We start from the raw sequence: 17842 nt of genomic DNA, 5'->3' as shown, positions 1-17842 counted from the left end.
CCCCAGCCACTTAGATGCTCGCTCACAGCAAATACATTCCCTGTTGTTTCAAACTTGGCATGTTTGGAGCGTAAGCGTCCGCAAAACATCAGCCGGAGAAGACCAGCAGACGACGCTGCGGCTAACGATCTCAGCTAATGTCATTCGATGCTGCTTACAACGCGGCTATTAATAGCGAGCTTGAATGGAGCAATTAATAGCTTTGTCAGATGTCATCTAATGCTTATACAAGCAATATTTAGTGTTGTCTTGCGCCGTTCTCCAGCCACGGATGAGCACGTTGTGTGTGTCAAGACCGCTCCCCTGGGCACCGAGCCAGGAGACTCGTATTGGCCAGCCACATTAATTAAAAGGCCCCTTCAATAGCTTCAGCCAAATCTTCCATTTGGTTCATTCGCAGTAAGCAAACATTGACTGATTTTAATTGTTTATACCAGATTGCCACTTACCATGCTGATCGATAGTTGCCCAGCCCTGCCATTTCAATTGATGGGATTGATGCACACTGGAAAGACAAGCCGTTGGTTGCACTGCTATTGCTGCACTCAGCGCAGATAAGTGAAGACGCTCAGATGGTTCGCTTTCGGACTCGGGCTGTTAGGCATCTGTGCCGAGATCTATATGAAGAGCTAATGCAGTCAATCTGACAATTCCCCATTAAACAAAAAGGCTTCACAAAAAGCTGTATTGGCAAACTAAATACCACCTAAATCACTCAGCGTTGATTTTAGTGAGCATTGACGGGCTTTTCAGCAGCACTCTTAAGGGTGTAACTGAGCTTTTGGGATTAGGATCTGCAAAAAGACGCTTTAATGTATGAACGGTCCAGTTGTATTGTAGACAGATGGTTCTAAAAATTTCATGTCACCGATGCCCTGCTGTGTGCATGTGTCTGACGGATGCCCTTATGTAATTGACAGGGTGGCTATGCAGCATACAGATATGCCCAACCAGCCGCAGCAGCTGCAGCGGCCTACAGTGACAGGTAAGAGTCCTGTGCTTTCTGTCTGTCTTTTATTACCTGGTTGATGCTTAAAGGCACAATATGTAAGATTTTTTGATTAAAATATCCAGTAAGCATTACTTTTTTTATACTTACGTTATCCCAGATGTTCAAAGAATGTTTAAATCCAGAGAAATCCTGCCATACATTCTTAATTTTCTTTTGCGTTTTTCATTTTGTTGTATTTTTTTATTTAGTACTGACCTGAATAAGATATTTCACATTAAAGACATTTACATATAGCTTGCAAGAGACTGAAAAACTTGCAATAGTTGGATTTATAAATTTCAAATGTTTGCATATGCTTGATTCTTGATACTGTGTTGTTACCTGAATGATCCACAGCGGTTTTTTTTGCTTTGGTTTTTTTTGTGATAGTGAGTCCCTTGTTTGTCCTGAATAGTTAAACTCCCTGCTGTTCTTCAGAAAATCCTTTAGGTCCCACAGATTCTTTGGTTTTTCAGCATTTTTGGTGTATTTGAACCCTTTCCAACAATGACTGTATTTTGAGATCCATCTTTTTACACTGAGGACAACTGAGGGACGCATATGCAACTATTACAGAAGGTTCAAACTCTTACTGATGCTCCAGAAGGAGAAACGATACATTAAAAGCCAGGGGTGTAAACTTTTGAACAGAATGAAAATGTGTACATTTTTCTTATTTTGCCTATATATTTTTTATTTAGTACTGCCCTTCAGAAGCTACAGAAGATACTTACATGTTTCCCAGAAAATAAATTAAGTAAAATTTACCCTGATCTTTAGATACAAAAGTTTTCACCCCCTGGCTCTTAATGCATTGTGTTTCCTTCTGAAGCATCAGTAAGAGTTTGAACCTTCTGTAATAGTTGCATATGAGTCCCTCAGTTGTCCTCAGTGTGAAAAGATGGAACTCAAAATTATCCAGGCATTGTTGGCAAGAGTTCAAATACACAAAAATGCTGAAATCAAATCCGTTGGACCTGAAGGATTTTTCTGAAAAACAGCAAGTAGTTTAACTGTTCAGGACAAACAAGGAACTCAACTATCACTAAACAAAAAAAACATAGCTGTGGATCATTCAGGTAGCAACAGTATTAAGAATCAAGTGTATGTAAACTTTTTAAAGGGGTAATTTTTATAAATTCAGCTATTATTTTCTCGTGTAGACTATATGTAAACGTCTTTTATGTGAAATATCTTATTCAGGTCAGTGCTACATAAAAAATAACATCCCTCTTATTTTGGTAAAATGATTAATATTTTGGAGACTCTGTAAACTTTTGATTTCAACTGAATATTGGATTTGAAGGCATCTAATAGCAGTACCTAACAAAATTTGGTTTTAACTGAGATATCATAGAGTAAACAATTTCTTACTTATCTAATCGAAACCATTAGAGGTGAGGGAAAAAATAACGTTTTTTTGAATATGAATGGAACTAGCTATCCATGTTAGCTTGAGAAAGGGCTGAAGAAGTTAACGTATTAACTTGACATATTTAATGCTTAATACAATGTTTTTTAACACTTCTACCAAATTTGATATTGTTATTGTTTTATTCTGCTTTTTAAAGACAGCCCTAGTTTTAAAAAGTAAGATTAAAAAAATCTGAATATGGACAAAGAATTTTTTTCTTTATTATATTTTACTTAATATATTATCTCACACATTATTAAAGGATGTTTATGCATGTTTTTAGATAAAAAAAAAAAACCCTGCCCTGTTTCAAAAGGAAATCTGTCAATATACTGTACGGAAAATAATGAATTTATCAAGCCACTTCATTGGGTCTCACCTCCTTATTTCACAAATTAAGATTAAGAACATTAATCTTTCAAAGGATAGTGGTTATGGGTAAACAGACCATGTATTTTAAGGCCTATTGGGACATTATGCACTGCAACTTTTAACTATATTCCAGTTCTGAAGTCATTCTGAAAAGTGTTTCCTCAGCTCTAAAAGCCCGGTATGAGTTTACAGATCTGCTTTCTTATTAAACCGGGTTAAATTAGATCATTTAGACTTTGCTTCCCTATCTTTGATACACTCTCGCCCTTTAAACTTGAATTCAACTTGAATTTCCGTAACCACTTAGCTTACTCACTTCAGGCCACAGGGTTGAGTGTGTGTGTGTGAAGACGAAGGTGGTGCAGGGTTGTCAGTAATTTATCCAGGACCTGTGGGGACCCTGTCAGGTTGGATCAGGCCAGGCACTGGTTTAATCTAGGCAAGATTGAGCGTGTCAGTGCCGATAAGGCACGGCCCTGCCTGCCAGCCTGAAGAGCCCAGATAATGTAAGATTTATCAGAGCCAAGCACAGATCCACATCAGAGCAGGTGACAAGACTGGCATTCCACCGCACTTATTTCAGCCCCCTTCCCGCGTCCCCTCTTTCACTCCAACTCTCTTTTTCTCTCTCCACCTCTTTCTGCATCGCTTGTCGTTCAGCTCCTTGCTTTCACATAAGCCAGCTCCGCGTTTCGCACTCTAATTTGATATGTCATGACGGAGGGGTTTAAGAGTAAGTGTTTAAATAACACAGACTCCTGAACGCACCTCTTAACAGAGTATTAATTCTGTTATCATTTACTCTCGCTCATGACTTCTTTCTTCAGCGGAACACGAAAAAATTAAAAAGAATTTTTCAACTGCTACAATCAAAATCAGTGGAGTTCAAAACAACAGTAGCTCCCACTGACTTTCACTGTATGAATAAAAACAAACACTGAGACATTTTTTCAAAATACATTCTTTTGTGTTCCCCAAAGTTATATGGGATTGGAGCAACAGAATGATGACAGAATTATCAGTTTGCATAGCAGTCCTTTTAAAAATATCACTTAAAGTGATAGTTAACACTTTTGTGAATTATTTTGAGTTTAGTCTCATGTTGTTCCAAACCTGTGTAACATTCTGTGGAACGTAAAGGAAGATATTTTAAAAAATGTCTTCATACAATGGAAATAGATTGGGAAAGATTTGGTTATGAATATTTACCACGCACAGGGTTTTCATTCAGAAAATGTTCATTTCACAAACAATTACAAAGCTATAGCAAGTAACACATTGAATTAAACATGAAATTTTGAAACAGAAAAAACAAAATAGTATTTTCTTGTAAAACACACTCCAATAATCTTCATTCTTTTTTTTACACTGTAAAACCTTCTTTTGCATTCCGCAGAAGAAAGAAAGTCACAGACGATGACTAAATGATAACAGAATTTTCATTTTTAGGTGAACTATCCCTTAATTATGCAACGGAAACCATTTTAAATTAGAAAAATCACTCTTTTTGAATATGTCTGGAACTAGCTATTCAGGTTTACTTTGGAGCGGGTCATTTCCGCTGCCCGGTTAAGCTGCAGGTTAAGTAGTCCGGGCCGGCTGGAGTGTTACGGGGATTCCCAGCCACCCTCGTCTGCACTGTCTGTCACAAGCAGTTAAAATCCTCTCGGCTCGGCTCTCTCACTCCACTGAGCTGGCCTGACCTTTGATGTTGTAATAATCCCGGACGACAAAAACCTGGTCAGATCCGATAGTATTTCCATATGTAATAGCATGTCTGGGCCCAGGATTTCCCCCCTCTCTCCTCTTTTCTCCTCTCTCAGTCTGTGCCCTCGGCACCCGGCTCGGCCTGCCTTATCTGCTCCCCGCAGGCCCTCATTTGCAAGCGTGTGTTTGTAGGGAAAGTCAACAAATGAAGAAGGGAAGTGTTGGGGGTTAATAAATAAATAAAGGGAGAAGTAAGGCCCATCTTGGAGGAATTAGTTCCAAATCGGTACCAATGAAAAGAGTCAGAGAACGCCGCCGCCACCACCAGCTCTGTGCCTCTTTACAGTGCAGCCTGGGTAAACAAGAGAGGGCAAAGGAGCATGAAAAGGATAAAGAGAGCTATGAACATAAACTCTCTGCCTCCTTCACTCGCTTTCTTTAATGCACACGCACAGCAACACAAAATCCAAACATCTCTTTCCATACATCTCTTTCCTTGCTGGGTATTTCCTGTTCCGCAGTGCCTTTATAACTTTGTTACTTTTAAAGTTTGAATTTGCGAGTGTCGTCAAGGAAGTATTTATAGAAAATGTATTTATTTAATTATTTAAACTTGATTGTTTACTTGCTTACACAAGCATGAAAACTGAGTTCATATATTTTTTTTGTTTATCTTTTGAACTTTTAATATGATGATGATACATATTTCTGTAGATTAAATCATTGCTGTAATTGCTGATTTTTGTGCTATTGTTTTTTCCACCAAAATTACGTCACTTCCTGATGACGATGCTAAAAGTGGCTTTTGATATTTAAAGAGATTATAACTTATAAAATAAAGTATATAACATGGAAAGTGATCTTGATAACATAAGAAAAACAATTACATAACCGCATTTCGATTAGAGGAATAAGAAAATAAACACCTAGAAGATTTCCTAATAAAAAATGACAAACAAAGGTCATGGAATTATTTTAGATCAAGATTTTGTAATAAAAGACTAGTAACATCATTTCCATCTTTTAAAATTGTAAGCTTAATATTTTATCAAGAATGATGAGGATGTAAATGTGTACTGAATAGCTAGGGCTGGATAAAAATATATGGATTTTAATCGATTCTCGTTTTTATAAAACGATTCTTAAATCCCACGAATCGATTAGTCTAGCCCGTTAATGAATGGAACATGGTAGCCGCCTCCCACCCAACGAAGCGCAATTAGCTTTGTGCTTTGTTACTTTTGATATGAAACTTTTAAAAAGGCCACATTCACACAGCAGCAGAATACAGTTGTCAATACCGTATTTGAGTCCTTAATACGGTTACGTTCACACAGAGTACAGTTATTTACGGGTGTGACGACCGTATTCTATAACCAAACTCACACCTGTAAATTTTCAGGACTCACAACCGCATTCTTGGAACACACGCGCTGTGTGAATAGAACAGGACTAGACAACTAGTTGTCTGTCATGTAATTCAGTGTGAGAGACCCGCTCTGCCGCACAAACGCCATCTACCGTGTGCTTCGTGCTTTAACGTGTGGTTTCGGTAACTTACAGTGACGGAGAAATTAGCTATTTGTCATCTGAAAGTTGACAAATATTGTTGACTGTATTCAACAATATTTGTCAAGCTCTTTCCCATCAGTTCTGTGCATGGATGCTCCGATCTCCACTCAAATTTAAAAGCTACTGTCGGGTAATGATGATTTCATGGATGAACTCTGGGCACGATTAGACTATTGTCTGTCATAAAGTTGTAATACTTTTTGCAAGTTTTTGCTATGCTTGCTATGGTTACTCGTAAGGAATAAGGTTGTGGCTAGAACAGACATTTCGAAACTCACACCTGTAAGTAAATGCGGTTGTCAATAACAAAAACTGAGAGTGTGTGTACGTGGCCTAAGTCTCAGATTTCAAATCATGTCCATTTTATTGGTATTCAAACAATAAATGCCATTTTGGCGCTGTTTAAAATGAAGCTAGAGATCGCTGTAACTGTAACTTACCAGTTCCAGAGAGGTAGCAGGGCGAATCCTATGTGAACTGATCATATCCTCCTATTTAAAACCAGTTTCAGCACGAAAGAAAGATGAATAAACATCTGAAGGTATGTTAAAAGAGAGTACAACTTAATGAAATCTATATCCTGTCTCATGTAATTGCTTAATAAATGTTTCAACCGCGTAAAGATGTCAATATAACAGTAACGTCACATTTACCTCAGAAAAAACATATTCGGTGACTATAAACTTGTTAGTTAGCTAGAAAAATGAACTCTAGATAGGGAATATAACATTCAGTGCAATTTTTCACGTTTTTATGACAGGCACCTTTTAAATGTTTATATTTCAAAAAATGAATTGGACTGAAAATATAATTATGTAATTGTAAACTTAGTATTTGTATAGAAATCAGTTCGTTTTCACCCCCAATATTATAATGTAGTGCCAGCTGACTCTCATGTGTATTTTGCAGCATTAGTTGAGAGATTTTTTTTACTTAAGAAAATTACTGTACTGTACTTGATATATATCCAAAAAATAATCGGTAGTGAATTGAATCTAGATCGGAATCTAATCAAATCGCAATTTGTGTCAATGCCCAGCTCTAGAAAAGACCCAATTGGTTCTTCATTTCTGTTACCGTTTTCTGTTCTTTTCTACTCTGCTGTGTTTTTTTCAGTGTCTTGTCCCTCTCTGACCAATATAACTTTTACCACATGCTCATAAGATAAATACTCTGTACTTTTACTCCAAAACAATAACAGAGCACCTATCACTTTTAACACACTCTTACCTTTATACTGTGTATTTATGGCAAGCCACTGATTGCATTTTTATCAGACAGAAAGAAAGAGAGAGAGGAAGGGTGTAGTGATAATGGATCTAGTTCAAATGAACAGCGTTCACTGGAGCATACCATCTTCTCGAAGCTTCAATGCCTTCTCCGTTTCTTCCTTTCCCTCTAGCTATGGCAGAGTCTATGCAACAGCAGACCCTTATCACCACACAATTGGACCTGCAGCCACGTACAGCGTGGGCACTATGGTGAGTCTAGAAACGTGATGCATGAAACATTCATCCATGCCCTAACATTACACAGACCTAAGCACCCCAACAACATAGAAGGCAGAGTCCAGTGCAGCTGTAATAACAGTGAAAGATATCACTGCACATTCTGTTAAATGTAATTCAATTATGAATAGAATAATTGTAAATATTGCAAAATTGAATGAAGCATGCTCTGTGAGCTAAGGATGTGTAGTTGGGGTGGCTAAGGTCTGTAATATTCTATGTGATCATAAACAGGGTCCAAAATGACCAGCCATAAATTAGCTTTATTTATACACACGTTATATATAAATCATTTGAATAATACACTACCAGTCAAATGTTTTTGAACAGTAACATTTTTAAAATCTTTTCTGCTCACCAATCCTGCATTTATTTAATCCAAAGTACAGCAAAAACAGTAACATTTTGAAATATTTTTACTATTTAAAATAACTGTTTTCTATTTTAATATATGTTAAAATGTAATTTATTCCTTTGATTTCAAAGCTGAATTTTTAGCATCATTACTCCAGTTACGTGATCCTTCAGAAATATTTTAATATTCTGATTTGGTGCTCAAAAAACATTTTTTATTATTATTATGTTAAAAACAGCTGAGTAGAATTTTTTCAGGTTTCTTTGATGAATAAAAAGTTCAGATGAACAACATTTATCTGAAATATAAAGCTTTTGTAACATTATAAATGCCTTTATCATCCCTTTTGATCAATTTAAAGTATCCTTGCTAAATAAAAATATTATTCCTATAATTTCTATATTTGATCACAAGTATAAATTACATTTTAAAACACAGTAGTCAATATTTGAAGTGGATCAAAACGTTTCCCCAATGTTGTTCTATAACCAAAACAATACCTGTTCTTTCTTAGGACAACTTTGATAAACTTTTTTGATCCCCTGCAAATATATTCAGTTAGAGAGCAGTTATTCTAAACAGTAAAATTATGTTTTAAAAAATTACTGTTTTTGCTGTACTTTGGACTAAATAAATGCAGGCATTTTATTTTTTATTTTATTTTATTTTATTTTTAGCTCTGGAGACCAAAAACAGATTCCAGATAAATATCCGAAATATTTTTTGTAGATGATAGTACCGTTTTGATTTTAATTGCTTTCTTCAGCTACATCAGCAATCATTCTTACAGATAAAACCATGTAATGTTGCAACCGGCCAACTGGCGACGTGTTTTATTACTCGCCGAAGCCAATTTATACTTGTATCTGGCATTCGGAAAGTGTTAATTTTGGACCCTGTTTACATTTGCATTATTACAGTCAGGAGTACAGATATATGTTTATATATTCAGAGACTCATCAGCTGATATATGTGTATGTGACAGTTTGTCAAGATGGATCCTGGGCACTTTGTATCTCATTAAATGCACTGGGGGTAATCCAGCGTACTGACACTTGATTAGACCTTCCAAATGAGACACTTTCCTGTGCATATCAGCAAATGTGGGGATCGTCGTCCCGTTAATGTTTGTTTTTAGCTAGCTTTTGCAGCTAACATCAAAGATGAAAAATTCTAAAACTCCTATCTGAACACAAAAAGAGAAAACTCCTTATGATTTGTTTTTTTGCCGCTGTTGGTCGGGACTTTTCTCAAGATTAACGACCATCAAGCGCGTGCAGCAGCGTGCCGAGGGAGATTAAAGAAAAGGCGAGAGATAGAGGAAGAACGACGGGGAAAAAGAGAAAGAGAAAGAGAGAGAGAGAAAAAAAAAGATTCCATCGCACCCACCTCCCCCTGCCCATGAGGCTTATTGGACAAACACTCTGCCTAAGACAAATGACTGGAATTTACCAAGTCGACATCCGTGTGATTCTCAAAACCGTACTATTCCCCGGTGCAGCTGCTAGCTAAAAGCTTTCATTAATTAAGACCATTTTTTTCCTCTTCATTTACTTAATTAAAACTGTGGCCTGTGTTGCTTTTTTTTGCCTCCTTTTCTTTTTTTTCAAATTTTCCTCCCTTTCTCAAGACCTCAGTTTGCCACGTTAAGGCATACCAAATATCCTCCGGCGCTCCTCCGGTCGAACGAGGGCCGCAGGGGGGCCGAAGTGGGCACTCAGAGTTCTCAGCGATGCCAGGACCGAACCGGTTGCGACTCAAACGAGCATAACTCCTCTCAGTATTTGCACTGAGCCTGCTGAGAATGAAATGAATATCATTAAATCATATTTGACCAGCAGATCACAAGTAAAAAATATTTAATAATGAGCCCCTCAGAGGGTTCGAGAAAAAAAGTTAGTTTGCTTTGCTCTCTGTTAGAACAGAATTCATGCCACGTTTAAGGCGTGTGTATTTTGCACAGGGTCGGAGCTGAGGAGAACGGCCCATAGAGCCTTTGAAGTTTTTTGTATTTGGCAAGAGCAAAGGAGGGCACTACTGCAGTCCGGTTTAAGGAGAGGTCTGAGAAAGTAGTGCGCGTTAGATGTCTCCAATCAGAACAACCTGAGGGCCAGACGGCCATGATGGAGAGGTTCGATCCGGAGCAACTGATGAAACACACTGTGCTGTTTGAGTCGTTACCCGGCTGATCCGTGAAACTCTGAACTCTGACCATTGACATTCGCACCGCAATTTCATTCCAAACTTGAAACGACAAGCGAAAGGGAAGAAAATTTCAACCACTGTTCACCCCAGAGAATCTATTTAACACTGATTGGCTCCTTTTTGTTTTTTCATCTTTGATGTTGCAGGCTAGCCTTTACAGAGGAGGTTACAGTCGCTTCACACCCTACTAGAGAGAGAGAGAGTCAATCCAAACAAACAAACAAATAAAGAAAACAAACACAAACAAACATCCCAACCGCCTCTACGTTCAATAGAGCAAAACGCCTCCGAACCTTCCCCGAACAGTCACATTTGGGCTAAACCTCTTCTTTATCAACCGGCATTTCTGTTGCTCGCCTATTGATTTGGAATCTGTTTTGTTTGTATTGAAATGTGTGGTCCGCTAGGGGAGGGGCTGAGTGACAGAGAGGAGGTGGGGGGAGGGGGTGCCGTCCAATGAGTTTTCTCATTTAGTCGCGCCGTAGATTTATGGGCATGAGCTCAGCTGATTTATGTGGACAGGGAGTGGGCCAGGAAGTGAGTTTATTTGCCTTACTAAATGGCACAGCAATGAGCAACTTGAGCAAAACAACAGCAGCGCTAGACGTGTATTTGCAGTCTTTGCATTAAAGGCCCCACTAAACACCCACCCACTTATTAGAAGTGGCGATGACTGCTATTCATTCAAATATGAAAAGAAAAACCTCCACGGTTTGCATATGCTATCTGTAACTACTAATATAGCCTTACTATTTTCTCTCCAGTAAATATCAAAGGGAAATATGGATATAAACGTTCATTTACAAAGCTACGGCTTTCTAAGTCTATGATTGTTTACCGAAACTATATTGTAGTAATGTGTTAAAAATGATAGTTAGCTACATGGACCCTTCATGAAGCATTTCAAGTACTGTAATTCTCTGTCACTCACACCCTCTCTCACTTTGACGTACTGTTATGTATCTCAATGAACATTTATTGTCTGTATGATTGCAACTGTATGTCATTTGGGGAGATTGATGTCAAGTTAGGTTTTTTTTTTAACACTTGGTTTATAAAAAAGTATTCCATTGCCACAGATGAATTTATATATTTAACAGTAAATTATTATTTATTTTTTACAGTGAAAATATTTAAATTAAAACAGAGAAAATCATCTATTATCATTATTTATAAAAATATAAAAAATGGAAATAATAATATTTTACGATTTATTTATTTTAACAAAGCAATAAAAGCAGAAAATCTGTTGAAAAAGCAGTTACATTTTCCTCCCAAATCTACATTTATTATTTACAGATTATAATAACAATATCTAACAATAGCATAATCAGTATAGTACGTGGATTATATTATACATAATTCCTGTTTTTAATGAAAGCTGTGTACAAACACGTCTGCCTGTATCAAAGCAAATATTCATGAAGGAAGGCCCCCAGCAAGGTTTCCTTCAGTTTTAATCTGTTAGATGTCACATAAAGAGCGTACACTTAATCAAGGCCGCTTCTGCTGCTCAGAAAGCATTCTGTAAATAAACATAGTGCGGTAATGTGGAAAGAGAGAACACTTCCCCACTACACGGTCTATTGCACCCTCTAGCTGATGAGATGTCCAAAATCCCACTGCAACAACAGAGATGACAGGAGGAGCAATTACCGCTCATTGCTGAAATCTCCATCACGCTTAGGTTAAGATGCGGTCTGCTTAAAAATAACTTTTAATATAATTTTAACTAACAAAGATACAGAGATGTAACATACTATAGGTATTTATAAATTGAACATAAAAAACACCACATCCTTTGGGAAACTGCACCCTTTGCTGAGAGCACCAGTTATGGTTTTCTGACCAACATGTTCCAGTATTGATTTGCTGTTGAGTTACATGTTAAGCACTGAGAGTATGCGACCTAGTCGTAGATCTTCGGGACATTATTGGTCAAGTCAAAAATGTGGGTGGAGGGTAGGCCGGCCTAAGACTTCCTAAAAGAAATGGGAAAATTTAAGATATAGTATAGGGAAACAATTAAGGGACAGACATCTCTAAATAATTAAGTGTGTGTATATATATGTGGGTCAAAGACGTTAAGATGTCCACATCAAAAGAAATTTACAAAAAAGCACATTAAATGCAAGTAAAGTGTCCAAATAAGTTTTTGGAGAATAAAATATCAAAATTTGGTTGAAATAATGTTACATTGTCATTCAGTGTAGCATATTTATGTAAAAATTCAAACAACATGCTTGTTCTGACGTGTACATATTAAAATATGTAAAAGAATAAGAGAGCATATTAAATTTTACTGTTTTAAATGAGTAAAAAAAAAACTTTAAAAACCTAAAATAGTGGCAAATTCTAAAAATGTAGAACTATAACTAATTAGTATTTGGGTAAAAGTAATTAATCTTTCATTATGTCATAAATTGATTTTTGTTGTAAATATGCCTGACAAGATTGTTACACTGAATGACATTTTAGTGGGTGTCTTCTGTAAATTAGAGGAAAATGTATGATCTTTACTTTTTGCTCAGAAAAACAAAAACAAAATTGCAATTAAATTAAACAGAAAACTCTTTAATTTTTTTTGGAAAAGCAACAACAATTTCAAGCAGTATTACACTTATTGTTTTTATGCTTTAAGGGAATGACAAAAAAGGGTTTACCTTTTTCGTCTTTGATCCAATATATATACTTAATTAATTAGTACATTTTTTAAAATGTTTTTTAAAAAAAATGTCTCTTCTGCTCACCATGCCTGCATTTATTTGAAAGTACAGCAAAACAGTACAATTTTGAAATATTTTTACTATCTAAAATAACTTTTCTATTTGACTATATTTAAAAATATAATTTATTCCTGTGATTTCATAGCTGAATTTTTAGTATCATTACTCCAGTCACATGATTCTTCAGAAATCATTCGAATGTTCTGATTTGTTGCTCAAAAAACATGTATTATTATTATTATTATTATTATTATTGTTGTTATCTTTATCATCACTTTTGATCAATTTAAAGCATCAGTGCTAAATAAAAGTATTGCTTTCTATCATTTCTTTCCCAAAAAAGAGAAAAAGAAAGAAAATGATACCGACTCCAAGCTTTTGAAATGGTATAGTGTATAATGTTACAAAAGCTTTTTATTTCATATAAATGCTGATCTTTGAATCTTTCTATTCATCTAAGAATCCTGAAAAAATGTACTTAACTGTTTTAAATATAGATAGTAATAATAAATGTTTCTTGAACAGCAAATCAGCATATTAGAATGATTTCTGAAGGATCATGTGACACTGAAGACTGGAGTGATGATACTGAAAATGTAGCTTTGTTCACAGGAATAAATCACATTTTAAAATATATTCAAATAGAAAACAGTTATTTTAAATAGTAAAAATATTACTGTTTTTGCTGTACTTTGGATCATATAAATGCAGGCTTGGTGAGCAAAAGGGACTCCTTTAAAAAAAAAAACATTAAAAATCTTACTGTATATATATGAATTAGGTTTGAAAGCTCTCAATCTTGACCTATCATATCTGTTTTTATAAAGATCCACCCATATGATCCTCAACGTTCTTTTCTCAATGGAGAAGCACTTTTGCACAAAGGTGAGAGATTTTCCCCCAAGGTGACATTCCCCTGAGGCCCAGCACTTTATACAGAACCTGTGATAAGACATGCCAGGCCTTTAGAGAAGAGAGAGAGGAAGAATGAGAAAGAAAGAGTTGGGGGTGGCAGTAATCCTCCCAGTGAAATAGGGCCTCCCTCGTTTCCTAGTTCCTCAGGGCGTTGATCATGTCCTCGTGCATCTCACACACACACACACACACACACACCGGGCCCAGTAAATAGCAGCCTGCACCCCTCAAATGGAATTGTAAGGGTGGAGTTATAGAAGAAGGGGAAAGAAACCAGGGTAGAGAGGCAGCATCCAAAGTAATTTACTCCACAGATTAAAGATAACAGCATTGAGTCAATAACCACTGATCTCATTTGGAGATACACTAGGCCAGCCAGGCGCGTGGCACAGCCGTTCTGCTCAGTCTATTACCATAGCTGTTGTGGCTGCCTCTCCAGACACACCGTTCTCCCGTGAGTGTGAAATCACAGCAGCCTATTGTAAAACATAGATTAGATGCATTGCTTTTTTCCACCTTTGTAGGGAGAAATCTACAGCGCAACATAATATTTCACCTAAACGAATGTGTCCTTGCTCCCCTGTGCAGCATGCGCCTTGCTTGGCTCTAAGAAAAAGAAAAAAAAATTGTTGAGGAAACTGTACAGTGGCTAAAACTGTGCAGTACCACAACAAACAGAAGTTTAAAGGCATAGTTTATCTAAAAATAAAAATTCTGTCATTTACTCACACTCAAGTTGTTTCAAATCTGATTTTCTTTCTTTTTGAACACGAAAGAAGATATTTTGAAGAATGCTGGTAGCCAAAGAGTTGCCGGTACACTCTTTAAAATAAAGGTGATTTAAAAGGTTCTTCACAGCGATGCTATAGAAGAACCATTTTTGTTTCACAAAGAACCATTCACTCAAAGGTTCTTTAAAGAACCATCTCTTTCTTACCTTTTCATAATCTGAACCTTCTTCGCAAGAAAGAACTGGAAGGATCTTCAGATGTTAAAGATTCTTTGTGGAACCATTTAGACAAAAAAAGGTTCTTCTATGGCATTGTGAAGCACCTTTATTTTTAAGAGTGTAGCCATTGACTTAAGCGTAAATGCTGTGGAAGTCAATGGCTACCAGCAACTGTTTGATTAACAAAATTCTTTAAAATATCTTTGTTTGTGTTCAGCAGAAACTTATACAGGTTTGAAACAACTTGAGGGTGAGTAAATTAAGGCTGCCATAAACGATTATTTTAGTAATCGATTAAGCTGACGATTAATCGAGTAGTCGGATAATTATATAGTTTTTTTGTGGTTATAAGTAGACTTTAAAATGACTAAAATACATATATAATAGCAATGAGACAATACTAATTGGTTTAAATAAAGTATCAAATGCAAGTAATCATGGTTTTTGAGCAAACCTGTTAAAATACATAATGTATTATAAACAATAGAACCTATGTACGTTTAATTGAATCGTAGCGTTTGTGAATTCACAAACGCGTTATGCTTCATTATGATTTTTGAATGTGCATAATATATCATGCAGCCTTGGAAAACGGTGTAATAATGCGCTTCATGGATTCTCGTACGTGGATTGTGCCATTTCCGGTATTTTGCCGGTTACTTGACATGGGAAATTGCAATCACAGATTTTATTTAATTGAGAACTCGAATTGTGACAGCTCTAAAATTTTTATTTTTGGGTGAACCATCCCTTTGACAAAAGGTTATCTTGAAACATCCAAACTACCACTGTTTACCAGAAACCAAAATGCAAAAGCTAAAATCTCTTCTGTGGGAATGGAATACAAGTGCTATTCAAAAGATTTAACATGCACTGTAAATAACATTGTGTTTTTATTTTCTCTATTCAAGCTTATTTGTCTTTACTTTTCTTTTTTATGTCTGACTTAAACATATTTTGTTGGTGTTGATCATTTTGAAAATGAAAAACAAGACATACAAAAACATACAAAGTACAAATTTCTTTTGTAAACTTATACACCCTTAAGAATATTATGTGGTGACGTTTTTATATAATAGAATATAATAGGCTTTAAATCGAAATTGTTTATACCTTTTCTGTGGAGAAGAGAGAGCATATTATGTCCAGATGTGAGTCAATAACTCTGTGCTGTGTGTTGTTGAGCTATTTAAATGTATGTCTTTTTTCCATACATCGGGAAGGTATTTACGCTGCCCTCTGACCTCAGTTTAATTTATGTGGGAGACACAATTTTAATTGACTTTGTTGCATTAAGCGAGTGGTCATTTATGAGCCTTTTTGAAATAAAATACGCTTTGTGTTCGGTGCTTCCAGCCATGCCAAAAAAGTGGGAAAATGACACGTTTAGTTTGATCCTATAAACCACGCTTCCTCTCGTGAAATATCTATGCAGAACTGTAAATGAATCAGACTGAGTTAATTCATGCAAAAGACTATCATATTCTTGACTAAGGCATTTCCATCTCGATTTCAGACAATTAAACTAATCAAGCGACTATATTAGGACTCAATCACCCATTTATTTAATTCCAGCATTTAGGCTGAGAGAGAAAACACCGTGCTGAGCACGAAATGACTGCTGAGGAGACAGTTTGCAGTCATCTAAACGAATGTGTGAGCTTGCAGATTGACAAGATGGAAGTCTCCGTCTTGCATGGACGCCGCAGTGGGCCATTAAAAGATTGCCTGTTTAATTAGCTCTGTTAATGCAGTGATTTGTAAGATGGCACCCTGGGCCAGGGGCCAGTCCACATAGCAGCAGATTTTCATCTCTCTCAGTTTGATGGCACAAATGTTAATTTACTGAGAGGTCCGTTTGAGGGTGCGAACAGATTGGAGTAGAAGCTAAAAAACGATTTTGTTTTGCAGTTATTTTTTTATTTATTTAAATCTTGCGATAATATAATTGTTATTTTACGTGCTTAATGCAACGGCTTAACTTGCATAGAATTATGTCAATAATAGACTCAAACTGGGTCACACCGGACAATAACGCAATTTAATATTATATCTGCTGTTACCTCATTAACTTTCTGTCATTTAAAATTGTGTCTATTCCATGTGCTGTCTCATTGTGCAATTTTCTTCTGTCAGGGGATTTTTAAAAAATGTTTTTAAAAAAAGTTGAAGCAAAAACTGTACTCTTTGTACATAATACTATATATAGAAATATATGTGAGCACATATCGCAGTCATCTTTTATATGTATAACCTGTAGTATTAAATGTGTACTTGCTGTCCATTTCATGTAGGCTTACATTGTGAAATTTTCAGCTTATATGAATCGCCTCATCTGTTCAAATCCCAGCTGGTACATTCTGCTCTCGCATAGCCATTGTTTTTGGACTTTAAGACTCAGTAGTTAAAGCTATGTACATAAAATAAAAATAAGTAATACTTAGCAATTTTTGTGTCTAAATAAAAGGAAAATTATAACTATGTGTGTTTAGTCTTTTCTGTTTTGCTAGACAAGATTTTTTTTTTTTTTTTAAAGATGCCTTTTCTGCTCACCAAGCCTACATTTATTTGATCTAAAATACAGCAAAAGCAGTAATATTGTGAAATATTTTTACTATTTTAAATAACTGCTTTCTATTTAAATATATATTAAAATGTAATTTATTCCTGTAATCAAAGCATCATTACTCCAGTCTTCAGTGTAAATATGCTGATTTGCTGTTCAAGAAACATTTTTTATTATTATTATTCTCAGTATTTAAAACAGTTGAGTACATTTTTTCAGGATTCTCTGATGAATAGAAAGATTAGCATTTATCTGAAATAAAAAAAATGAACATTTATCAAAAGTAACGATAAAGACATTTAGAATGTTACATATTTCTATTTCAGATAAATTTCTATTCATAAATCTGAAAAAAATCTACTCAGCTGTTTTCAACAATAATTATAAATGTTTTTAAGCAGCAAATCAGAATATTAGAATGGTTTCTTTAGAATCATGTGACTTGAGTAATGATTCTAAAAATTCAGTTTTGAAATCACAGGAATAAATTAAATTTTAAAATATATATAAAAATATATATATATATATTAAATATATATATATATATTTCTATATCAAATAG

General features: G+C 35.6%; 1 protein-coding gene across 9 annotated transcripts in view; it reads left to right on the top strand.

Annotated features, from left to right (window-relative positions):
• The window catches only part of rbfox3a (RNA binding fox-1 homolog 3a), a 498709-nt gene that overhangs the window by 474751 nt on the left and 6116 nt on the right, over positions 1 to 17842 (top strand). For 8 of the 9 annotated variants that reach the window (XM_051123728.1, XM_051123727.1, XM_051123726.1 and 5 more), the window contains 3 exons: positions 921 to 985; positions 7459 to 7537; positions 10271 to 12451. In XM_051123728.1, coding sequence (XP_050979685.1) covers positions 921 to 985; positions 7459 to 7537; positions 10271 to 10315 — 189 coding nt within the window. In that variant the 3' untranslated portion in view covers positions 10316 to 12451. Of the gene's footprint in view, positions 1 to 920; positions 986 to 7458; positions 7538 to 10270; positions 12452 to 17842 lie in introns of those variants that run through there. The other variant, XM_051123725.1, reaches the window with a different exon arrangement.

Source organism: Labeo rohita, chromosome 12, assembly GCF_022985175.1.
Source record: "Labeo rohita strain BAU-BD-2019 chromosome 12, IGBB_LRoh.1.0, whole genome shotgun sequence".
In the NCBI taxonomy this organism is placed as follows: domain Eukaryota; kingdom Metazoa; phylum Chordata; class Actinopteri; order Cypriniformes; family Cyprinidae; genus Labeo; species Labeo rohita.
This window is presented reverse-complemented; position numbering and strand designations above follow the sequence as displayed.